At 41.2% G+C, this 27163-nt stretch overlaps 1 protein-coding gene and 1 long non-coding RNA gene across 3 annotated transcripts in view; both read right to left on the bottom strand.

Annotated features, from left to right (window-relative positions):
• The window catches only part of LOC138970441 (phospholipid-transporting ATPase ABCA3-like), a 137210-nt gene that overhangs the window by 31564 nt on the left and 78483 nt on the right, over nucleotides 1–27163 (bottom strand). Inside the window, exon 8 of one of the 2 annotated variants that reach the window (XM_070342899.1) lies at nucleotides 12894–13091. The exons of the other annotated variant lie outside the window; for it this stretch is intronic. Coding sequence (XP_070199000.1) covers nucleotides 12894–13091 — 198 coding nt within the window. The remainder of the gene's footprint in view (nucleotides 1–12893; nucleotides 13092–27163) is intronic. 2 annotated transcript variants of the gene reach the window in all.
• LOC138970448 (uncharacterized) lies at nucleotides 18075–21077 on the bottom strand. Its single transcript, XR_011456948.1, has 2 exons — nucleotides 20258–21077; nucleotides 18075–19681 (listed from the first exon to the last, which is right to left on the bottom strand). It is a non-coding gene; the product is annotated as an uncharacterized lncRNA (long non-coding RNA).

Raw genomic sequence — 27163 nt, forward strand, 5'->3', positions numbered from 1 at the left:
GGTCACTTTTAGTGGTTCACTACCTTATTTTGGTCACATTTCATAAGGGTCAAAGTGACCTTGACCTTGATCATATGTGACCAAATGTGTCTCATGATGAAAGCATAACATGTGCCCCACATAATTTTTAAGTTTGAAACAGTTATCTTCCATAGTTCAGGGTCAAGGTCACTTCAAAATATGTATACAATCCAACTTTGAAGAGCTCCTGTGACCTTGACCTTGAAGCAAGGTAAACCAAACTGGTATCAAAAGATGGGGCTTACTTTGCCCTATATATCATATATAGGTGAGGTATAGAATCTCAAAAACTTCAGAGAAAATGGGAAAAATGTGAAATATAGCTGTTTTTTAGACAACATTTATGGCCCCTGCGACCTTGACCTTGAAGCAAGGTCAAGATGCTATGTATGTTTTTTGGGGCCTTGTCATCATACACCATCTTGCCAAATTTGGTACTGATAGACTGAATAGTGTCCAAGAAATATCCAACGTTAAAGTTTTCCGGACGGCCGGACGGACGGCCGGACGGACGGGGGGGACGGACGGACGGACGACTCGGGTGAGTACATAGACTCACTTTTGCTTCGCATGTGAGTCAAAAATGGTAAAACAAATTTGACTCAATTATTATCACAAATTCATTCGGGGGGTGCTTGGCTTTTTTCTTTGTGTATACGTGACTTTGCTTTTGACTTTGAACAAATCGAGATTGGTTTGGGTTGTAAATCACACACACACACACACACACACACACACACACACACACACACACACACACACACACACACACATACACACACACACACACACATAAACACACACACATACGTGCATATGGTCACAAACGAGGACTTGCTAACACACACATACGTGCATATGGTCACAAACGAGGACTTTGAGAAGGCACCTACCAATCGGGGACCCAAGAAGGAACAGAGTTTAACGTCTTCAGAAGCTCCAAAACAAGTTTTGGCGCCAAGAGATTTGATGGCTCATTTTGCCGCGAACCTTTGAAAAAAAAAGTGTTTTTTTTCAAAGGTTTGCGGCAAAATGAGCCATCAAATCTGTTGGCGCCAAAAACTTGTTTTGGAGCTTCTGAAGACGTTAGATCAATAAAACAAATGAGGACTCAGTTTTGGGTCCCCATTTGGGTTTAGGTCCTCAATTTGAAGGTTACACACACACACACACACACACACACACACACACACACACACACATACACACACACACACACACACACACATACACACACACACACACACACACAAACACACACACACATATGAATGCTTTCTAATGTTACAGAGTCAGGGCTCCCCAAAGTGCGCGTCCCTGCGTCCTAAACGCACCAGAAGCCGAAATCAGGTACCAGAAACTCATTGAGAGGGTCCCGGGATGCACTGACCCTGTAAAGAGCGGGTCCTGGGACACACTAACCCTGTAAAGAGCGGGTCCTGGGAGACACTAACCCTGTAAAGAGCGGGTCCCGGGATGCACAAACCCTGTAAAGAGCGGGTCCTGGGACACACTAACCCTGTAAAGAGCGGGTCCTGGGAGACACTAACCCTGTAAAGAGCGGGTCCTGGGAGACACTAACCCTGTAAAGAGCGGGTCCCAGGATGCACTGACCCTGTAAAGAGCGGGTCCTGGGACACACTAACCCTGTAAAGAGCGGGTCCTGGGAGACACTAACCCTGTAAAGAGCGGGTCCCGGGATGCACAAACCCTGTAAAGAGCGGGTCCTGGGACGCACTAACCCTGTAAAGAGCGGGTCCCGGGATGCACAAACCCTGTAAAGAGCGGGTCCTGGGACACACTAACCCTGTAAAGAGCGGGTCCTGGGATGCACAAACCCTGTAAAGAGCGGGTCCTGGGACACACTAACCCTGTAAAGAGCGGGTCCTGGGAGACACTAACCCTGTAAAGAGCGGGTCCCGGGATGCACAAACCCTGTAAAGAGCGGGTCCTGGGACGCACTAACCCTGTAAAGAGCGGGTCCCGGGACGCACTAACCCTGTAAAGAGCGGGTCCTGGGACGCACTAACCCTGTAAAGAGCGGGTCCCGGGACGCACTAACCCTGTAAAGAGCGGGTCCCGGGACGCACTAACCCTGTAAAGAGCGGGTCCTGGGACGCACTAACCCTGTAAAGAGCGGGTCCTGGGACACACTAACCCTGTAAAGAGCGGGTCCTGGGACGCACTACATTTCCGCTATCGTGCGTAGTGCAAGCACTAATAACAATTTCACGCCGGTGTAACACGACATTTTTACTCCACGAAAAATTTACTACGGAGTAAATATTTCGTACGAAATTCTTACTCCGAGTACACTTTTCGTACGAAAAAAGAACTCCACAAGGCACGACAAAATTACTCCCTCCACGAAATTGTTACTCCCCATTTTTTTCACTTCCAGTAAAAAATCTCGTACGCAAAAATGGGATGCGGGCGAAGGGATAATGCCAATAAGTGATCTCGCTCACACGAATGTCGCGCTACTCTCCTTCCACCCCTTCCACCACCAAGACTAACAGGGGACAAGGGAGTAAACATTTCGTACACCTGAGGTGCGTTTTTTTAATTTTTTTTTATTTTTTTTTTATTTTTTTTTATTTTTTATTTTTTATTTTTTATTTTTTATTTTTTACCGTGCCGTGCCAAGATGAAATCCTTTTGCAAAATTGGTGAATAAATATCTTGTATCTTGTTGCTTAGGCAGAGCGTAACAGAACGTTTGCAAACGTTTTCTAGGCAACGCATAGTTTTGTTGTAGCGCTCGCGAACGTTAGCAAACGCTCGGTACGAGTACCATTGTCTGGGGTCACTGAAGCGTAACAAAGGCGACCGCTCGCCAAGAATGGTTAAGGCAACGAGGGTTTGTGCCGAGCATTCTGTAACGTACCTGATAGGTGGCACGCCAAAAACTATTGCACTGTACTGAGCTTGGTGTTTGACTCTCTCTCTCTTTCTTTCTATCGCAGTCTCTCTCTCTGTCTTGCGTGCACTCTCTCTCTTTCTCGGTCTCGCTCTCCCTGACCCTCTGTGCCTGTTTTTCTGTCTACGTCTCTGTATCTCTCTTTCTCATTCTTTCTTTCTTTCTCCACCCCCCACCCCCATATCCGTCTCCCTATGTCTTTCTCTTTCTTTTTAACTCTCTCTATATATCTGTCTGTCTCTCTTTGTGTCCGTCTGAAAGTCTCTCTCTCGTATCTTTTTTGCTCTCTTTCTAACTCTTTCTCTCTCTCTTTCGCTCTATTTTCCCTCCCTTCTCTCTTTCTTTTACACACACACACACACACACACACACACACACACACATTCTTTGTGTTCGTCTGTCTCTCTGTCTCCCCCCCTCTCTCTCCCAGTTTCTGTTTCTCTCTCCCTCTCTCTCTCTCTTTGTCTCCCTCTCTGTCACTCTCTCTCTCCCCCCCCCCCCCCACAGTCTTGCTTTCAGTTGAATGTTCTTTGAGCAGTTTAAGGCTAGATCGTATACATCGCCTGGATCAAATTCTTTGTCTGTTGCTGCCAGTTCCGCTGCAGTGGTTTCATCGTCTGCTATCGGTGACGTCACATCGCAACACACCTCTGACCTGACATTCTCGGCGCACGTGGCTGACTTTGTTGTGTCACAGTGGGCAGGCGTGTGCAGTGTTGGAGCGGCCAGGCTTCGTGTTTTACGTGTTTTTTCAACCCTGGAATGTTGTTTCTCATGGTCTTTTCTTGGCGAGTAAAGCGGGTACGTGTGAAGATAAGCGCTTGCCTGTGTTTGCTGCTCTTGTTGTTCTTTTGATTTTGCGTAGACCGTAGCTCTCTCTGTGTCCCTTCGTATCTGACTCGGTGGCTTGCGACGATATCTCACTTCAGGTCTTGGTGGCTTGCGACGATATCTCACTTCAGGTCTTGGTGGCTTGCGACGATATCTCACTTCAGGTCTTGGTGGCTTGCGACGATATCTCACTTCAGGTCTTGGTGGCTTGCGACGATATCTCACTTCAGGTCTTGGTGGCTTGCGACGATATCTCACTTCAGGTCTTGGTGGCTTGCGACGATATCTCACTTCAGTACTTGGTTGTTGTGTTGTTAGCGTTGTAATGGCGGCTGTCTCGAGGCTGGTCAGTCGCAAAACAACAACGGTATTGCTTCCTTCTGCGGACACCTTCCATGAAGTGAGTTGGTTTTCGGTTAGCATGCAGGGCCTCTAGTACGACTTTCACTGCAGTTGGGAGTCCAACAACAGACATGGTACTTGAATATTAGAAGATTTTGAGCTGGTAAAATCGCAGCAGTCAAAACTCCGCCCTGTTCGGTCTCGTTCCGTCACGAGAGTCCGAGAGAGAGAGAGAGAGAGAGAGAGAGAGAGAGAGAGAGAGAGAGAGAGAGAGAGAGAGAGAGAGAGAGAGAGAGAGAGCGCAAGCTATTTACTCCTAAACCCACAACCTTTATTGACTGACATGTAGACCACAACACTTTTTCACGGAAACAACAAGAAATCCAACTGTGAATCTGACCACACAAACACAAACAAGTCGCGTAAGGCGAAAATACAATATTTAGTCAAGTAGCTGTCGAACTCACAGAATGAAACTGAACGCAATGCAAAGCAGCAAGACCGTATACTCGTAGCATCGTCAGTCCACCGCTCACGGCATAGGCAGTGAAATTGACAAGAAGAGCGGAGTAGTAGTTGCGCTGAGAAGGATAGCACGCTTTTCTGTACCTCTCTTTGTTTTAACTTTCTGAGCGTGTTTTTAATCCAAGCATATCATATCTATATGTTTTTGGAATCAGGAACCGACAAGGAATAAGATGAAAGTGTTTTTAAATTGATTTGGAAAATTTAATTTTGATAATAATTTTTATATATTTAATTGTCAGAGCTTATCTTTCATCCAAATATAACATATTTATATGTTTTTTGAATCAGCAAATGATGGAGAATAAGATAAACGTAATTTTGGATCGTTTTATAATTTATTTATTTTTTTACCATTTTTTAGATTTTTAATGACCAGAGTCATAAATTGATTTTTAAGCCACCACGCTGAAATGCAATACCGAAGTCCGGGCTTCGTCGAACATTACTTGACTAAAATTTCAACCAATTTGGTTGAAAAATGAGGGCGTGACAGTGCCGCCTCAACTTTCACGAAAAGCCGGATATGACGTCATCAAAGACATTTATAAAAAAAAAAATGAAAAACACGTCAGGGGATATCATACCCAGGAACTCTCATGTCAAATTTCATAAAGATCGGTTCAGTAGTTTAGTCTGAATCGCTCTACACACACACACAGACAGACAGACAGACAGACAGACACACACACACACACACACACACACACACACACACACACACACACACACACACACACACACACACACTCCACGACCCTCGTCTCGATTCCCCCCTCTACGTTAAAACATTTAGTCAAAACTTGACTAAATGTAAACAAGTCGCGTAAGGCGAAAATACAACATTTAGTCAAGTAGCTGTCGAACTCACAGAAAGAAACGGAACGCAATGCAATTTTTCAGCAAGACCGTATACTCGTAGCATCGTCAGTCCACCGCTCATGCCAAAGGCAGTGAAATTGACAAGAAGAGCGGGGTAGTAGTTGCGCTCAGAAGGATAGCACGCTATTCTGTACCTCTTTTTGTTTTAACTTTCTGAGCGTGTTTTTAATCCAAACATAGCACATCTATATGTTTTTGAAATCAGGAACCGACAAGGAATAAGATGAAAATGTTTTTAAATTGATTTCGACAATTTAATTTTGATAATAATTTTTATATTTTTAATTTTCAGAGCTTGTTTTTAATCCAAATATAACATATTTATATGTTTGTGGAATCAGAAAATGATGGAGAATAAGATGAACGTAAATTTGGATCGTTTCATACAAAATTGTTTTTTTTACAATTTTCAGATTTTTAATGACCAAAGTCATCAATTAATTTTTAAGACACCAAGCTGAAATGTAATACCGAAGTCCGGGCTTTGTCGAACATTACTTGACCAAAATTTCAACCAATTTGGTTGAAAAATGAGGGCGTGACAGTGCCGCCTCAACTTTTACAAAAAGCCGGATATGACGTCATCAAAGGTATTTATCGACAAAACGAAAAAAAACGTTCGGGGATATCAATCCCAGGAACTCTCATGTAAAATTTCATAAAAATCGGTCCAGTAGTTTGGTCTGAATCGCTCTACACGCACGCACACACACACACACACACACACACACACACACACACACACACATACACCACGACACTCGTTTCGATTCCCCCTCGATGTTAAAACATTTAGTCAAAACTTGACTAAATGTAAACAAGTCGCGTAAGGCGAAAATACAATATTTAGTCAAGTAGCTGTCGAACTCACAGAATGAAACTGAACGCAATGCCATTTTTCAACAAGACCGTATACTCGTAGCATCGTCAGTCCACCGCTCATGGCAAAGGCAGTGAAATTGACAAGAAGAGCGGGGTAGTAGTTGCTCTAAGAAGGATAGCACGCTTTTCTGTACCTCTCTTTGTTTTAACTTTCTGAGCGTGTTTCTAATCCAAACATATCATATCTATATGTTTTTGGAATCAGGAACCAACAAAGAATAAGATGAAAGTGTTTTTAAATTGATTTGGACAATTTAATTTTGATAATAATTTTTATATATTTAATTTTCAGAGCTTGTTTTTAATCCGAATATAACATATTTATACGTTTTTGGAATCAGCAAATGATGGAGAATAAGATAAACGTAAATTTGGATCGTTTGCTTCGTCGAAGATTACTTGACCAAAATTTCAACCAATTTGGTTGAAAAATGAGGGCGTGACAGTGCCGCCTCAACTTTCACGAAAAGCCGGATATGACGTCATCAAAGACATTTATCAAAAAAATGAAAAAAACGTTCGGGGATTTCATACCCAGGAACTCTCATGTCAAATTTCATAAAGATCGGTCCAGTAGTTTAGCTCTACACACAGACACACACACACACACACACACAGACACACACACGCACATACACCACGACCCTCGTTTCGATTCCCCCTCGATGTTAAAATATTTAGTCAAAACTTGACTTAATATAAAAAGGAAAGCCCCTACTTTTCCACGTGGGGTACGAAACACACACACTCACACAGATACCCTGAGGGCCAATGCTGTTCCAAGTACAACGCGACTGTTTGCATGATCGTCCCCAATATGTAAGCATGAACTCGGCCGTCAGCGAAGAGACGGGTCCATTTGGTTGAAAGTAGAACAGTTCGCCGCGAACATAGCTTTGCCTTCAACATGAACACTTTTTGTCTCTTCGCGAACAGATTCGTTAGCTCTGGGCAACGCACCCCTGGCATGGGAAGTTAAATTGCTCGTGTTGGGGTGAAGTACCAGAGAGAGAGATAGTGACGTCAACTTTGTCTCTTCTGTGACTAATCTTGGCGTTACCTTCGACCACTTCCTCAACCTGTCCCAGCACGTCCAAAACATCCGCACAATTGCGTACAGTAACGTAAGGAAAATCAGTTCTATCCGCCACTATCTTACCCCCCAAGCCGCTCAAACTCTAACCTGTTCTCTAGTTCTATCCAGAATAGACTATTGCAACAGCCTGTTCTATGGCTGTGATCAAAAACTTGTCGAGTCACTCCAAAAGGTACAAAACTCTGCCGCCAAATTGATATCTCGTTCTAAGAAGTTTGATCATGTCACACCACTTCTTCGTTCCCTTCATTGGCTTCCCGTGTCCGCTCGTATCAGATACAAGCTTGCTTGTATCTGTTTCTCTGCCAAATTTGAAGATGGCCCTAAATACCTCAAGGAACTGCTCGTCACATATGTGAACAGCTCAGATCATGGGTCAATAACGTGTTACACAGATGGTCAAAATTAAAGTACAAGATATTGCACTGGAAGTGGAACTACACTGTTGCTTAGTGTCTGTATGAAGCTACAAGGTGAAAATAGAAAAAGAAAAACACGATTCTTGACTTTGATGGGCTTTTTCTGCTCGTAAGCACACATTCTTCTACTCATCACAGTATGCCCCATTATTGAGTTTAAAACACCAATTAAATTTGTTTTTAATAAAACTCACAATTTTACAATAAGAATTTAGAGACCTGAATCAATTAGGTATATCCTACTTAGTTTGACTTTTGCAAAACTAAGTAATTACACATTTAATTGAATCAGTCAGACAGACGGAGACATAGAGAGACAGACAGAGGGCAAACAGAAATCTGAGAAAGAAACCCCTTTAAAAGTGTTACCATGTTTGAAATGAAACATCGCAAGGTGAAGCCATAATTCATCACCTTTCAGTATGACGTCATGAGCGTGTTCCACACTTGAAATGACGTGTTTTTATCATGTTGTCAGCTGCACGGAGCTTGGAAGTATAATTTCCATTCAACGATCCGAGTTTGTTAAGTTTTAGCCTATTTTCAACGTCAAACACCATGAAACTATATATATTTGGAATCAGAAAATGGTAAGGAATAGATAGAAGTTGTTTTTAAGTGTCTTTTTTCATAAATAAAGATAGTGGTTATTTATCGGTTTTCTTCATTTTTAAGCATAATTATCAATACAAAACAACAAAACTATATAGTTTTAGATACAGGACGCAATAGGGAATACACCAATATAAATGTTTTGTTTCAAATATTAGTTTTTAAAAATTTGAAAAAATGACATATTTCGAACAAACATTTTAATAACAAAACTTTAAGTGACCAAACTGAAATGCAATCCCATAATCCGGCCTAGATCTGAGATTGTGTGATAAGAAATTCGATCAAATTGATGAAAAACTGTAACTGTGAAAGTGCTGCCTCGACCTTTTGGCAAACGGTAAAATATGACGTCATCAAACTGTCCTATCAATAAACGGAAAAACCTTCTATGAGAAAATCCAGTCAAAAATATCCATATCAAATTTCATAAAGATCCACTCCGTAGTTTTTGAGATATGATCTGCAGTGTGAAAAAACGCCCATAACGCCCAAAACGCAAACTCATTTGTCATGATTTGGTCGTGTTCTGCTGATACTATAATGTTTTTCTTTCCTAAAACACACTATAATAGTAGCCTTTCCCAATGTCTATGCTAAAACTGACTTGTCTGTGTTGTCAATGATTTTGCTACAGTGTGAGAACACAATCTCACGCCCATAACGCTGTGACACGAAAACTCATTTGGTCGTGTTCTGCCGATACTGTAATGTTTTTCTTTCTCAAAACACACTATAATAGTAGCCCTTCCCAAATGCAATGCTAAAAATGACTGGTCTGTGTTGTCAATGATTTTCTGCGAGAATGCGATCTATCTGTTTGTCGCAAAGACCGTGTGACACGAAAGTTATGAGCGGAAGACAAATCTGCTGAGTGCAATTACGTTTCAGAAGATAGTTGGTTAAAACAGTTTATCACTCAGACACGCAAAGGAACACTATAACTTTATTATTCAGGCCATATTTGCTTTCCTTTGTCATGTATGAAAGTACTGGCCTTGGTTGAAGAAAGTGACCTGTCGCTGTGCAACAAATTTGTCGCCATTTTCCGCCGTGTTTTGTGAATAAAACGTGTTTACTACCCACACATACAAAACGATGCTGTTGGTTCTTTTTATTTTCTTTTTGTTTGATTCATGCTTAGCAGTTTAGTATGCTTTGTTTTCTTCTCAATTCAATGGATGGCTATAAAATAAGCATTTAAATGTGAAGGTGTTAAAATTACCCATGATCTGAGCTGTTCACATATATGACAATCCCTCTGACTACAACCTCCGCTCACGCGCTGACAGTCGCAAACTGGAAACTCTCGAGCGAAGCTCGCCTTCTTTTGGAGATCGCTCGTTTGCCTCTGCGGCTGCCATTGTCTGGAATTCTCTCCCTTCCTCCGTTCGCCATTCTGCTTCTAAGGACTCTTTCCGCAGTTCCCTTAAAACGCACCTTTTTCGCGAATCCTTGTAAATTGTCCTTGCCATCTTTATAGACTGTTAGAGGTGAAGTTAGATTTGTTGTTTGAATGTGTCTTTTTGTATACTTGCCTCAGCTTTGATTGAGCTATAGGGTTGTGTATGAAATTTGCATTTAGTCTTTCTTTTCTTGCTGAGTGTATGTACAGTCTAGAGAGGAGACGGACATGGTGTGAGCTTGTCCAGAGGGGTATATGAACATCTCAGTGGCAGGGGGATGGAAGCACTTGTTAATGAGTGGGAGTGTGTATGCGCGTGGTGTGCACGAGGATGTATGTACGTGAGTGGTATTTGTAAATGTGTATTATGATAATATCATCTTTGTATTTATATTATTGAAATTGTTATATTTCGATGTACAGCGCTAAGAGCACAGTTAAATTTGTGAAGCGGCGCTATATAAGCTATCTTTATTATTATTATTATTAAGTAATTTATTCGTTATTTATTCGTGTAATGGAGGAGTGCTTTTTTCGTAAAGGGAGTAACTTTTTCGTACGAAATGTTTACTCCGGAGTAAAAATCATGTGGGAGTAATTTTCTCGTGTTACACCGGAACGATATGCAATACGCTGTGTGTGTTCCATCTAACAAGGTTAGGTTGAAGTGTACTCTTCTCGTGTTACACCGGAACGATATGCAAAACGCTGTGTGTGTTCCATTTAACAAGGTTAGGTTGAAGTGTACTCTTCTCGTGTTACACCGGAACGATATGCAAAACGCTGTGTGTGTTCCATTTAACAAGGTTAGGTTGAAGTGTACTCTTCGAATTTTCTGATGAAAAAAGACTCTTTGATCACAATGTTCGCGATAACAATGCTTTATGTGACCACAGGTAGTTTCGGGACCATGGGCTGTTTTTGGACCCTCTAAAACTCCACGTATGGGGTCCATTATTGACCCTCTAAACATTAAAAGTGGGGGTCCCGGGACCATCTAGGACGAGTGTCCGTGGGGAGCCCTGCTGAGTATTAAGTCTAGGCTGTAAATTCTACATAAATATGAGCATGTGAATGTTGTTATCTTTATATATATATATAGCACCTGACGTCGCAATGTTATAACTCACCGAGCTTCGTGGGTCGTGGACGACCCAGAGCCTCACTAAATCGTCTTTATCTCTAAAACTATTTGCAGTTTTTAATTGAGACTTCAGGTAATCTCCAATTACCATACGACCTTGCCAGTGCCCAACTTTTGAAAGATAATCTTTGTAAACAAACAAATAAACGATGTCGTAATTTGAACTACACAGTCCGGATGATGTGGGTCGTGGACGACCCATATGGAATGACGTCAGGAATTTTAAGCTGTTTATCCTTATTCGGATGGCGTGGGTCGTGTACGACCCATACTCTGCAAAGAGGCGGCAATACGTTTATCCCTATCCAGATGGCGTGGGTCGTGTACGACCCATACTTTTAACGTTGAATCCTTCTTTGGAAAGTATGGGTCGTACACGACCCACATCATCCGGACTGAGTAGTCCAACGCGTGATCCGGTGAAGGTTAATGTAACTTTCAATTTATAAAACAGCTATTCAAATTCAAAGATGCTTTTGATTTTTTCCACACAGTTGGGTCTTAAAATGATACAGGTTATGAAACATTTTAATGGTGGTGGAAATATTCAGACACACATGCGTGTCGGTGCAACCATATTTTTGTTGATTTAATTCTAATTTTAATTAAAGCCTGCTTTTGAATATACAATATATGATTTCTTAGCGGAAGTCCCAGGTATTTCTGGTATGAAGATATACAATTAGTACTCGGTAAACGTAATTTGTCTTTACGTTATTTTCAAATTTTAACGATGTTGAGTTATTACAGCATTTGTTTCGCTTTTCTGTGATTTTACTACATTATAAAGCTAATACATATTTTTTTTTATATAAATAAGCCCCGCCAACGTTTTGTAACATTAAACTAAATATTTTCAAAAAAGTCAAAATTTCATTTTTTGACCATTGTGATTTTTGCGATTTTTGTCATTTTCGGGGCACATTATTTCACCACATTACAAAGATACAGCTTAGAAAAAAAAATCGAAGTATACACTATGTGTATGTCGGTGTATCCAGAAAATGTTGCATTTCTACAACAAAAATTGCAAGCGCTGCGTCGACGCAAAACTGACCAACAACGCAAAACAGCAAATAACGCCAAATAATGGAAACTTTGAACGTCAATATCTCCCTTGAGAATTCGCAACCTTCTTAGTTAGCATGCCGACTACACGCGGGAAAAACATTACATACTTGAAGTAATTTTGAAAAAAATTAGTGGACCTACCTACCAATAGTCTTACTATAAGACTAACATCACCAGACATTACCAGTGGCATCATAGCTTAATGAGGTCAAGTCTTATATTCTTAATAGCTCAGAGGATATTTTCCATGGTGAAAATCTGTTTCCAGTAACCATTTTCATGCTGTGAATCTGAATTTTGATGAAACAAACCAAATTCGGTCATTTCTGCTAATCGTCAACACTTACAATTGTGTAAAATTTGGAGGCTTTTGCTTTAAAAAAAAAAAAACCAACAGAAAACCTCAACGCAAAGTTTTTACGAAGATGACCCAGCTTTGACCCCAAATTGTGACAGGGATCAACCAAACATGGATCATGTCGGCAAATGATCAAAACCAAAGTGTTCAACGTTTCAAAGCTCTAGCTTCAAAAATGCCTGAAATAACGTCAATGTTAGGTTATTATCTATGAATCGAATATGACCCCCTGTGACCCCAAAACGTGACGAGGTCGCATCGGGAGATTGTCCTATAATTCACTGTTACACATTCTTGTCTGACAAAATAACAATATCACTGGCCGTTTCACACGCACGCACACACACACACAAGTGTGCGCACACACACACACACACACACACACCAGGCGGAGCTGACTGTTGACGCTGTAGCCGTTGACGAAGGCTTCACCCTTGGTTATGAAGACTTCGCCCGTCAGCATCTTGAATGTGGTGGACTTGCCCGCCCCGTTCTGCCCCAGCAGCCCGAAACACCCCGTCTCCTCCACTCCAAAACTCAGCTTGTCCACAGCCCGGTAAGACCCGTACGTCTTGCATATGTCCTGGGTTTATACAAGGTTTTAGTGAGAATTTTTTTTTTTAAGTAAATCAATATAAAGGTCTACATTTTCTCACAGAAATTGACATTTGACAGCTAAAATGCTGAGTCTAGTCACTAACACTTTAAAAAAAAAACACCTTTCTCCGATCAGAGAGGACGGAGCCAGGGTAGCCGTTTGAAAATTCAATGTAGTAATTTAGCATAGTAGGATATCCTTATTTGGAACATAATGTAAACCGGAAGTTTTCAAAGTGCTCAATCACCCAGAATTCCTAGCGGCGAGCAGCCGCTTCCTTGACGAAAGTTCGCTGGTAAGTTCTTTTATCAATTATGCAATACATTCTTGTCGTATATGCCTTTTAAGTGGCTGCAAACAAGGCTTCATTATGCAACAAAACAGTTTCAAGCAATGTGTTTGCTCTGTTCACGTACTGTGTTCATCATTCGTCGACATGAAATCTTAGCTGAGTTGTCGCATTTCAGGGATCCTCTCAAAAGTCAATTTTACGCTTGCAGCATTGCACATTACGGTACTATATGTTTTATGGCGGTTTACAAAGAGGCTCTGCTGAATGATTCGGTTCAGGAATTAAGGATTCATCATAAAAATAAAGCAAAAGCACAGGCCTAACGCAAACTGAATGTTTCGAGAGGCACAGTTCCGACACAGTGGCACACGTACACTGACAATGAAATCTAAAACGCTTGCAATCGATCTAAATTTGTATTTCTGTACACAAAAACATGTCGACTACAAACTAAGGATCTGAATCGTATTTTTCAACAAGAGTCCTTGACCTTGATTTGTGTGCTTTCATTTGTAATGGGGTTACAGACTACTACCCGCAACATCGATGTCAGAATCGCCATTGATTTTCCTGTAGGACTAACAACTACAGATCTAATTGAAGCAGTTGAATCAAAGATCTAGATTCTTCGCGAATCTTCGAATGCAGCTGGTTTTTACTTTTGTATTTCTTAGGTTTATGTGTGTTTGTGTGTGTGTGTGTTTGTGTGTGTGTGTGTGTGTGTGTAAAATGTGCGGGCGTGTGTCTGTAGATATGTGTGTGTGTGTGTGTGTGTATGTGTGTGTGTATGTGTGTGTGTGTGTGTGTATGTGTGTGTGTGTGTGTGTGTACGGTGTGTGCGGTGTGTGTGTGTGGTATGTGTGTGTGTGTGTGTGTGTGTGTGTGTTTGTGTGTGTGTGTGTTTGTGTGTGTGTATGTGTGCGAGACATTCACGTAGTAGTGCGAGTGATGCAGTGATTGAGTGAATCGGAGTGTCTGTGTTTGTTTTCTTATACCTGATCATGTTTTAGACGATGCATGTATGCATTTATAGTTCTTACAAGTGCCAAACGTGTAACTCATTATACAATTGCCCCTTATGGCATAATTAACTAATATTGCAGGGCCGGACTAGGCGAAGAGGAGGGGGGGTTGCCAGTGGGGGTCAGGGTGCGAAGCCCCCTGAAGTTGATGGGTAGGTCATATTCTGAGATAGGAAAATGGTCGCTCCTTGCATGAAACGGCATAAAATAAACAATAATGAAAAATGTTTTTAATAAGTGAGGTACATGTTTAGGCTAGGGGGGGGGGGGGGGTTGCGCAACCCCCATAACCACCCCCCCCCCCCCCCCGGTAGTCCGACCCTGCATTGTACTGTATTGCATAGTAGGTATAACTTTAAGCCACGTTTTTTTTTATTTACTTGTGATTCCTTCCCGTCAATTATAACCGTTTGTCCCTTTCTCAGATTGTGTCTTTTAACAGTTTTGTTTTGTTGTTTCTTATGTGCTTTAAAAGCTGTCCATTTCGATACTCAGATCGAATAAAGCACGCCTTTCTCATCGTCTCCACCGGTCAGAAGAGACAGGACAGGGCCAGCAGGTGCGGCCGTGTTGTTTGTCAGCGCAATCGGACAGGTAAAAGTGAATCAAGGACACAGAGAGTCCGCATGCGGACAGCTACTCAAGAAGCTGCCGCCAAGAGTTATCGGGAAGAAAGATCCAACTCTACTCTTACAATGAGTTTGTGTTGTTACAAATGTAATGGTTTGGAGATTTGTTTCTCTCTGTTATTGCTTGGGTGCTTATGTTAATCTCAGTTATTCAAGTATGGGCTAATCCCAGCGAAGCTGGAGGTATCCCGTGAACGCTATACTGTAATCGACTTGAGAAATGTGCATACCGAATAATACATGATAAAGAAGGATTCTTTGTGCCCGGCTACGTGTTACAGTTGGAGATGAAAGTTCACCAAAAATTGGGACCATACTAACAAAAATACGGTGGGTGCAATAGTCGCCCCCATTTTTTCAGCAAACGCCACCCAAGGCCGTTTTGGACGGGTAGAAATTCCGTAGTTTCCAAGTCTATGGATAAAGCTCGCGTAAGAAGAATACGTCACGGTCGAAAGTCTTTGACGTCAATTAATGCATCATGACGTCATGCCTCCCTGAAGTCTTTCTCTCTCGCGCAGTGTGTGTGTTTGTGTTCATTTTGTGCACATGTGTTAGTGTTACTGTTTGTGTGTGTGTGTGTGTGGGGGTGTGTGTGTGTGTGTGTGTGTGTGTGTGTGTATGCGCACGCGTGCATGAGTATGTACTCGTATGTGTCTGGTGTGTGTGTGTGTGTGTGTGTGTTGTGTGTGTGTGTGTGTATTTGTGTGTGTGTGTGTGTGCGCGCGCACGCGTGCATGAGTCTGTACTCGTGTGTGTGTAAGTGTGTGTGTGGGCATAAGTGTATGTGTGTGCGTGTATGTGTGTTTGTTTGTAAAGGTGTGCATGTCCGTCTGTCCATATGTGCGTATGGGTGTGTGTTTTGTGTGTAGGCCCTATGAAGTTTTTTGTGAGAGAGTGAGTGAGTGCGTGTTAGTGAGCGTGTGTATGTGTGTGTTTGTGACTTGGGGTATGTGTGTGTGTGTGTGTGTGTGTGTGTGTGTGTGTGTGTGTTTGAGAGAGAGAGAGAGTGTGTGTGTGTGTGTGTGTGTGTGTGTGTGTGAATGTGTGTGTGCATGAGTTTGTGTGTTTGTTTGTGTGTGTATGAGTGTGTATATGTGTTTGTTTGTAAAGGTGTGTGTGTCCGACTGTCTATGTGCGTATTTGTTTGTTTGTTTGCTAACGCCCAGCCGACCACGAAGAGGCATATCAGGGCGGTGCTGCTATGACATATAACGTGCGCCACACACAAGACAGAAGTCGCAGCACAGGCTTCATGTCTCACCCAATCACATTATTCTGACACCGGACCAACCAGTCCTAGCATGCACTAACCCCATAATGCCAGACGCCAGGCGGAGCAGCCACAAGATTGCCAATTTTAAAGTCTTAGGTATGACCCGGCCTGGGTTCTAACCCACGACCTCTCGATCACAGGGCGGACGCCTTACCACTAGGCCAACCGTGTATGTGCTTATGAGTGTGTGTTTTGTGTGTATAAGATTTGTGTGAGTCAGTGTGTGTCTGTGGGGGTGTGCGTGCATGCATGCGTGCGTATGTACAGGTGTGTGTGTGGGTGTGTGTCTGTTTGTATAAGAGAGAGAGAGAGAGAGAGAGAGAGAGAGAGAGAGAGAGAGAGAGAGAGAGAGAGAGAGAGAGAGAGAGAGAGAGAGAGAGAGGGAGTGGGTGGGTGTGTGTTTGCGTAAGTGTATGTGTGTGTGTATGTGTGTTTGTTTGTAAAGGTGTGTATGTCCGTCTGTCTATATGTGCGTATGGGGGTTTGTTTTGTGTGTATGAAGTGTGTGTGAGAGAGTGAGTGACTGTGAGTGAGTGTGTATGTCTGTAACTTGGGGTATGTGTGTGTGTGTGTGTGTGTGCCAGTGTGTGTGTGTGTGTGTGTGTGTTCGTGTGTGTTTGAGAGAGAGAGAGAGAGACAGAGAGAGAGACAGAGAGAGAGAGACAGAGAGAGAGAGAGAGAGAGAGAGAGAGAGAGAGAGAGAGGTGTGTCTTTCGCTGGGGTATGCAGTGCCTTGGCGTTGCACATCTACTTAATTGTATATTGTAAATGCGTGTGTGTGTGTGTGTGTGCGTGTGTGTGTGTGTGTGCGCGCGTGTAAGTAAGAGAGAGAGAGAGAGAGAGAGAGAGAGAGAGAGAGAGAGAGAGAGAGAGAGAGAGAGAGAGAGAGGGGGGGTGGTGACACTCTATACTTCCGTTTGCTGTTTAAAAGGATACTTACAAAATCGACAATGCCATCAATCAGTCGAGACACATTTTATTAACAAAATAATTGTTATTCATTTCCCAATTTATTTAATGCATACACTCTTACATATGGTCACGGCTCAGAAATGGCGTCGAACTCCACCCTTACCCCATTTAAACGCCCCACACGCTCAGTTGTGGTTTATTCTACCTTTGAAAGTACTGACACGGGGTGCAGATATGAATACAGTTACTATTCTGGTAGAAACCGAAAGGTTTGATGACTTTGTTTTCGAGCAAGGCGCAATAGTAGAGTGAATTTACGTCGATTTTTGGGCCGGAAGTTGGGACACTTTTTTACTTGGTATTGAAACGTCGTATTTGTGCGTACTACACACACTGCTTGGATAAGAACTTGATGGAGAGGGAAAGAGAAGGTGTTAGTTATTGTTTACATACTGCACGATAACCTGTACCTCACCCCAACAGTCGGCTGAGATCAAGTTTAGATCCAACGGTGAGTATGTTACTTTTCGTGTTTGGAGTCACGTAGGCAGTTTTAGCTTTTGCCGCGCTTTTAATAATGATGACAGACGTTGAACCAAAGAAACTACAATGGGAAGAAGGATAACTTCCTCATTGGGCATGCTTAGAAATGAGAATGGCTAAATACGAGTTATTCCCCTTTTCTACATGCTGACCAGGCTGTCTCCTGCTTTGTCATGACTAGTACAGTCGATCTTTCTCATGCTGTGACTTGCTTTATTTTCACATTTTCGGTATTTAAAACAGCAAACACACACACACACACACACACACACACACACACCGAAGAAGTTTCCATTCTGATTCGGTTATTTTATTTGGTGCTATATGTTTGCTTCACATTGTTTCTTTTACATTGCTTTAGGTATCCCAATTCGCTAAACACATCCATAATGCATGCATGGCTCATTCGAAACAGGGCAACTGAACAACTGATGCCCAATAGCAATAAATACTGAACAACTGAACAATAAATAGCAATAAATGATGACAGTGCCAAGTTTTTAAGTACAAAGTGAAATCATGTGACTGGACAAAGGCACAATTACAAAATACAAATAAAAAAAAATCGAGGCCCATTTTAAATTAAGTTCTCAGCTCATATGGAAGCATAAGGTGACCCTAGAAACCGAAATTGGGAGACCTCCCGCCCCCAGGGCAGACTACAAAAAGAAAAGGGGGGGAGGGGAGCTAATTTGTGAAAAAGTATAAAAGGAATCAAAAACTGTATACATGTATTTAGTTAATACCCCAAAAATTGTATAGTATATACAATGTCAGACCCTAAAGAAAGTTTGTTAGTCATTGCTTAGGCAAAACAAAGCAAAATAGTCTGTTTACGGTATCCCGACCAACCCTATTTTTCCCTCGCCGACCCTAGACTTTTTTTTGGCATTTGGAGAAAAAGAAAAAGAAAAAAAAATCAATTTTGTTCCTGTTTTTTTTGCAAAATAATTTAAAAAGATGGTTATAAAAAAAAAATTAAGAAAAGCCGACCTACCGACCCTCTTTTTGTGTGCCTATGTTACTGTAAACAGACTAAAAGGTACATCACAAACAACACACCAGGGATGCTACTCCCCCCTTAAAAATAGCCATGAGTCATAGGTGTGACGTTTGAATCTTTTAGCTAAATAAAACCATAGGCAATTGATCGGAAATATCAGGAAAAATCTTAACAAGTTTATTATTTGTTTGCTTGGACCAATCCTCTTGCCGAAGAGTTTTACAGTAAAAATTGATTTTACGTCAAAAATATCACAGGAATATCGAATGTTGAGGTAAGGCTGGGATAGCCAAGTTCAAGAATAACGGAAGGTGACTGTTGAATCTTTTTGAAAATGTATAAAAATATAGATGGTACGCAATTCAAAATTAAAAAAAGGACTCTCGGAGCATGGACTTAATGAGTCAAAAATTAAAGAAGGCTCTATGAGCCGAAGTACATGTTTTGTATATTGTCTTTTTTTATTTTGAATTGCCGACCATCTATATTTTGATACAACTTTGGACCCTCTTTGTACGGAGAGAGTTGGCAATTGTTAATCACATTCTCTCATCTCATTGACTCTCCTTCGGCTCCTTGGTAACATGCGTTCCCGTCTCTGCCAGGATTGGACACAGCAGCAGATAACCGGTAAATATGTAACAGGCATAAATGGCAAAATAGCTCGCCTCGCCTGATAATATATGAGACAACTGTTCTATTACGAAGTCTTTCTTGGGAGGCTTGGCTAATTTACTCGCTCGTTTTACACGGGGTTCCATCGTTTTCTTTTCTAATCGGAAAACCTTGCTCCTCAGTTTGTTCACCTTCTGCCAAAGTTCCGCTTCACGAGGGGATGGGGAGGATGACGACTTTGATGCTTTACATCCTATGTCCTCCAGGATCGCCTGAATGTCATCTAAAAAAGAAAACACACACACAAAACACATAAAATAACATCTTTACGTGTGGGAACTACAGGTACAATTTCATCTATCCATGCATCCGCCCTATACAGCTTCTTCTTCTTCTTCTGCGTTCGTGGGCTGAAACTTTCACACGCACTCATTTTTTTGCACAAGTGGAATTTTACGTGTATGACCGTTTTTACCCCGCCATTTAGGCAGCCATACGCCGCTTTCGGAGGAAGCATGCGGGGTATTTTTGTGTTTCTAAAACCCACCGAACTCTGACATGGATTACAGGATCTTTTTCGTGCGTACTTGGTCTTGTGCTTGCGTGTACACATGAAGGGGGATAAGTCACTAGCAGGTCTGCACATAAGTTGACCTGGGAGATCGGAAACATCTCCACACTTAACCCACCAGGCGGCCGCGACCGGGATTCGAACCCTCGACCTTCCGAGTTAATAGACCGACGTCTTACCACCCCGCCACAGCGCCCGTCACCCTATACAGCAATTATCAACTATGTAATGGATGGGTTTAAACATTTTTTGATGTCAGGGTGTTCTTCATGGTTAAAAATCTCTTACCTGGTTGAACAATTTGTGCATCAGGCGACAGGTCGGTGCTGGCTTCATTTGTAGCTACCCTTTGCGATGGTGGCTTCCTCCCACTAGCAACCTGCAAATGCACAGCTCTTTAACTGACAAACTCACAACCAACACCCAGTCCCAATGAAACAATTCTCCCAATTTCATGGCATTGGTCTTAGGCCACACAAAAAAGTGTATGTTTCTGGTAAGGCAAAACAAAAAATAATCTGTTTACGATATCCGGACCGACCCTATTTTTTTCCCACCGGCCCTAGACTTTTTGGGGGCATTAAAAAATAAAATTAAAATATTCAGATGGCTAAAATACAAAAATAAAAAGCCGACCTACCGACGCTATTTTGGGGGGGGGCCTATGTTACCTTTAACAGACTTTTTTTGTGGCCTAACATGACTAAAGGTGGAGATTTTTTTTCTAAACTTTTTTTTTTAAACCATCTTTTTAACTTATTTTGTTGAAAAACAGGAAAACAAGTGATTTTCGAATACCCCTTTTATTTTTGAAAATGCAAAAACAAAAGTCTAGGGTCATCGGGAAAACATAGGTAGGGTCAGGTGACCAGAAACATACAACTTTTTTGTTGTTGACGCCGACCCTATACTTTTTTTGCCATTTGGGGCTGTTTTTTGGCAAAATAAGTTCATCATATCATCATAATCAAGACGTCAATCCAAAATAAGTAACTTTTTTTTGTTGGCCTTATCATTATTTTGCGCTAAATGCAAACAGGCATTATTTGATGGGAACAATGCTGTTTTTTTTCAATTCTTACATCAGCCTCAAACTTGTCATTACTCAACCTGCAAAATTTATTAGTGTGCTTCTTTGATTTGCAAAAACCTAAAACCAATAAATAAATAACCTTCGGTGGTGGATTGGGCACTGCAAACAATGTCGGGACAGCATTCTACATAAGTGATCCTCTCTGCAGGATTGTTTTACTGGTTGGCCTCAAAGTGATCAGTAGTGACAGTACAAAGCTTGAGACCTTGAACATCAGCTGGCTGCAGCTTTTCAAAGTCCTCTCGCCTTGTGAATTGCATCCATATTCTGCACCTAGTTTGACAATAAAAACAACAATGTTATTGTTAAACTAAGCAAAAAGGAAAGACAAAAAAAGGTAAATCAGATCTTCAGTCTAAATCTAACGCTCTGCCTGAACGCAAAACGGATGAGTGATGTACCTTTGTACTGTAGTTTTCCCGTAAGCAAGGTTTGATAAAGGATTCGGCAAATATGCCCACGGGTAGTTTGTCATCAAGTGTAAACTGTTGTTTTGTACTGACTGCTGACTCACACTCACAGTCACAGTCGTAAGTACTCGCTGACGCTGTAGTCTACTGAGTGAGTTCAGTGACTCGAGCCATTGCATTCTCATTCTGAAGAAGGTAAACCTGATGAAATAATCACTGCACAACCCACCTTTTTTCTTCTTTAGGGAACTTGTGGAAAGTTTTCCCGAAGCAGCTCTGTTTGTGACGGGCGTTCTTGCAACAAAAAGCCGAGCACAATTTACCACCACCTCGCACGCGATCGGTACCTACGCGATCCGCCATTTTGTTTTCGCCGCCAGCATGTGACTAGGGACGATAACCCACAAACACTTTTTCGCATTTTCTTCGCAAGTTCCACGTCTTCCTTATGTACAGTGTTTGGTTGAACTAAGCGATAAACTTGGACAAGAAAGAACAATCTACTACTTAAAACAAAAAATATGCACAAACACAGAAGACAAAGCAATGAAAATAAGTCTTAAGTTCGTTGTTGTGTACTTTCGTGTTACCGCGAAAAGTAACAACGTAAATCAAAGTTGTTTATCGACATGTTCCTGACTTCCAACGATGGAAACAACTGTTCTATCGTCTGCTACAAAGTTGCATTGACTGTCTCGAACTCAGAACTCAGTGTGGCATGGAGGAGATGGACGTAAACGGCCAAGATAAAAACCACTGGTTTTTCGTTGTATGTAACGTACTCACCTGCAGTTTGAAACACTGTTATTTTCACTAAATAACAACTTACTTCCTTTTTTTTTCATCTGAAAGTTAGAAGTGTTATTGTGATTTGTTTTGATAAAATTTGCATTTTTTAGGACAAAGATTTTTCTTTATTTTGATTTTTAAAGACATATGTTTGAGACGATTCAACCAATTTCCCAAGTTATTCAGCGTTCATGTCATTGCATGTGTTTTTTCTGGCCTTTTCTATAGTCTTTCCATACAGTTCACCTTGTGCTTTGTTTTCATGCCAATTTAATGAAATAAATTACAGGAAAAAGAAATATATGTTTTTTTACATTGAGTGCGTTACTCACACCACTCGCACATCGTGAGAGGTAACACACTCCAATCGTTTGTAGAGTTATCTTGAAAATTATTTAAATCTTGCTGGAACAAAGTAAGGAATGAATCAAGTAAACAGAAAATGATGTCTGCGTTTATTGTTTGAATTAGAGGTTTTTTTTTAGGAACAGTGTTGAGTGTGTTACTCACACCACTCGCACTTCGTGAGAGGTAACACACTCCAATAGTTTGTACAGTTATCTTGAAAATTATTTAAATCTTGCTGGAACAAAGTAAGGAATGAATCAAGTAAACAGAAAATGATGTCTGCGTTTATTGTTTTGAATTAGAGGGGTTTTTTTTGGAACAGTGTTGAGTGTGTTACTCACACCACTCGCACATCGTGAGAGGTAACACACTCCAATCGTTTGTAGAGTTATCTTGAAAATTATTTAAATCTTGCTGGAACAAAGTAAGGAATGAATCAAGTAAACAGAAAATGATGTCTGCGTTTATTGTTTTGAATTAGAGGGGTTTTTTTTGGAACAGTGTTGTGTGTGTTACTCACACCACTCGCACATCGTGAGAGGTAACACACTCCAATCGTTTGTAGAGTTATCTTGAAAATTAATTAAATCTTGCTGGAACAAAGTAAGGAATGAATCAAGTAAACAGAAAATGATGTCTGCGTTTATTGTTTTGAATTAGAGTGGTTTTTTTTAGGAACAGTGTTGAGTGTGTTACTCACACCACTCGCACATCGTGAGAGGTAACACACTCCAATAGTTTGTACAGTTATCTTGAAAATTATTTAAATCTTGCTGGAACAAAGTAAGGAATGAATCAAGTAAACAGAAAAGGATGTCTGCGTTTATTGTTTTGAATTAGAGTGTTTTTTTGACTCACATGCGAAGCAAAAGTGAGTATGTACTCACCCGAGTCGTCCGTCCGTCCGGAAAACTTTAACGTTGGATATTTCTTGGACACTATTCAGTCTATCAGTACCAAATTTGGCAAGATGGTGTATGATGACAAGGCCCCAAAAAACATACATAGCATCTTGACCTTGCGTCAAGGTCAAGGTCGCAGGGGCCATAAATGTTGTCTAAAAAACAGCTATTTTTCACATTTTTCCCATTTTCTCTGAAGTTTTTGAGATTGAATACCTCACCTATATATGATATATAGGGCAAAGTAAACCCCATCTTTTGATACCAGTTTGGTTTACCTTGCTTCAAGGTCAAGGTCACAGGAGCTCTTCAAAGTTGGATTGTATACATATTTTGAAGTGACCTTGACCCTGAACTATGGAAGATAACTGTTTCAAACTTAAAAGCACATGTTATGCTTTCCTCATGAGACACATTTGGTCACATATGATCAAGGTCAAGGTCACTTTGACCCTTATGAAATGTGACCAAAATAAGGCAGTGAACCACTAAAAGTGACCATATCTCATGGTAGAAAGAGCCAATAAGCACCATTGTACTTCCTATGTCTTGAATTAACAGCTTTGTGTTGCATGACCTTGGATGACCTTGACCTTGAGTCAAGGTCACATGTATTTTGGTAGGAAAAATGTGTAAAGCAGTTCTTAGTGTATGATGTCATTGCTAGGTTTAGTTATTTGACCTTGACCCTGAAGGTCAAGGTCATGTAAAGGTCAAGGTCAAGCATGTGAGTCGTATGGGCTTTGCCCTTCTTGCTACAATTTACTTTGAAGGATTGGTAATTTTCAGTTCTTTGAGTACTTGTTTGATCGTTGTTTTTGGCTCACGTAAGTGTAGCCTATGCGATGATAAACTTTGTCTGTCTGTGCGTGCGTGCGTGCGTGTGTGTGTGTGTGTGTGTGTGTGTGTGATAGAAACTTTAACATTTCCGAGTCTATGGATTACGTCAGTCTCGGTCAAAAGTGTTTGACGTGTGTGATAGAAACTATTTGAAGACGTCACATTATGACGTAAGAGGGTTAGACGTCACGCAAAGGAATTACTAAAAGTCTCGGTCTTTGTTATTGTGAGCGGGCCGAGACTACTTGGCAGATCCAGGGTCTCGCTTTCTTGCACAGTTTCACCTATGCTTACTGTGTGTGTGTGTGTGTGTGTGTGTGTGTGTGTGTGTGTGTGTGTGTGTGTGTGTGTGTGTATGTGTATGTGTGACGGAGTGATTGAGTTTGTGTTACTGTTTGTCGATTTCTTACGTGAGCCTTGAAGGCTTCGCCTCTTGTGTTTATTGGTGTTCATGTAACACACACACTGACACTTGCCTAGGGTACCGAGATATGCAGATTATTGCTGTCGGAATGTGTCAACAATAGTTTCAATAGTTGTGTAGCAACCATGGTGTCATTCTTATAATTAATTTCACAATTAACTGAATGCACTGAATATGAACAACGTTTTGTTCATGTTATGACAGTGTTTTGTAACACACTCATTGGCGAATAAACAGCATTTTCCTTGATAACTTCAAAATCCGCCTTCAACCTAAGATTTTTTTGTTGGGTTTATCAAGTTTTTTTGCACAGTGTATTGTTTTCATTACCAAGTGGATGGATATATGCTTTATACCTTACAAAATAATGTGAAGTAAGACTTTTTTGGTGAAATGTAACACACTCAGTGTTAAAAGTGAGAAAATCTTCTCTGTATTGTGAATTGGAGCATGGTAGAAGTCATAAGACATCATTGTTAGGTTGTTATGGTTTTGCTCTTTCATTTTTCATTCTTTTGCATGCATTTTTCATGTGAATATCTTGACAGTGTCCTAAAGTTTGATTTTTTTGGTGAAATGTAACACACTCATTGGAAACTTTTAGGAATGACTTGACAGATAACTGATAATGGGAATAACGGGTCCGGTATCATTGATGCATTTCAACTCTTTACTATTATGTACTTGTTTCTCTTCCCATTACATGTATTTCTAAGGTTGTGTGTGTAAAATAAATAGGAATTTAGCAGTTTTGAATGTCTGTGTTGTGAGACACAGAAAGTTGATTTTTGTTTGAATACATTTTCACATCTTGTTCTGATTTGATTTTTTTTGCAGACTGTCCGTATGAAGTGTGTGGAACTAAGAATTGATTGACTGCTGAAACAGTAATCTTTTCAGTTCTTTGAGTACTTGTTTGATCGTTGTTTTGTTTATTGGTGTTCATGTAACATACACACATTCCTAGGGTACCTAGATATGCAGATTATTGCTGTCGGGGAATGCCACTTTTCACAAATGAAGATCAAGGTAGATACTAACTAATGCAGTTAACTTTTATTGTGTAATAGGTTTACTGTTAACTGTATATTAGAAAACAATGTGTGACACGGTGTTATGTAACACACTCCAGTTAAAATTTAAAATGCAATTCATTCCGCAGTAATTGATGAAAATACATTGTTACTGCCCAGACACAACTAAACACATAAACAGTTTTGCTGGACCCCAAAATGGAAAGTAATCCAAGAGTTTGTATTTGTGACTCAAGTGTCCCACAAATTGGACACCTTTTCTGAGCCATGACCATATGTCAGGGACGGACAAAGTGGGGGGGCACAGGGGGCACGTGCCCCTCCCCCCTCCCCCCCCAAAAAAAAAATTGGAAAGCTGATTCTATGACCATTTCTAAGTTCAAATGGCACCAGATGGCACCATTTTGCTTCTTTAGGCCAAACATTTTTCCGGGGGGGGGGGGGGGCATGCCCCCGGACCCCCCTAGCAAATTCGGGCGCTTCGCGCCCATCACATTCACGTTCGATTCAAAGTGCAACCCCCCTTACAAAGCAACTGATCTGCCCCTGTATGTATACTTCTGAATGAATAAAGCACACACACACATGACATAAATGATATATCAGCACACACACACACACACACACACCACACACACACACCACACACACACACACACACACACACACACCCACCACACACACACACACACACACAAACATGTAGGGTAAGGGTGTGATCATTGTTTTATTCTCAAGGCTCTAAATCTTAAAGTTTAGCAAATATGTCTTGTCTGGTAAGACCAGCGTTTTCCGAACGCAATTCTTGTTTTAAATAGATGCCTGTGTCGTTACTTTCTGTTATTAATGAAGCGTTTGTCGGTAAACATTGGAGGTAGGTGTGGGAACCCAAATCCGACTGGGGGGTACCTAAATCCGACCGAAATCTCATCGGAACTAAATGACAGTGAACGTAATGTTTCTCTCCGGCTTGTTTTGATCGTGCAGTTGGAGTAATGATCATCCAGGATGAGATGTTTGTGAATATCAAATCTCTTCTGTCCTTTTTCTGTCATCCCAACAAAAATTGCTTGTTCCTAGATCTATATATATATATACAATGAATCAAGGTAATGTGATAAAGGCTAAATACGATTCTCTCCATGTTCTCTTACACCCAGCGTGGGCACACATACACACACGCAATCGCACACACTACACGCACAACTTCGTGACTTTCGTTGAGCGAAACACTCTATTACTATTGAGCTTACTGAGGCTTGCATGCTCGCAAACACTGTCAAGCACCCATCCACCCATCCACGATGTTGGTGTCGTGTTGCATTGTGCACATCTGTCCGTGCACCCCTCTGGA

The sequence above is a fragment of the Littorina saxatilis genome, linkage group LG7 (genome assembly GCF_037325665.1).
Source record: "Littorina saxatilis isolate snail1 linkage group LG7, US_GU_Lsax_2.0, whole genome shotgun sequence".
Lineage (NCBI taxonomy): Eukaryota > Metazoa > Mollusca > Gastropoda > Littorinimorpha > Littorinidae > Littorina > Littorina saxatilis.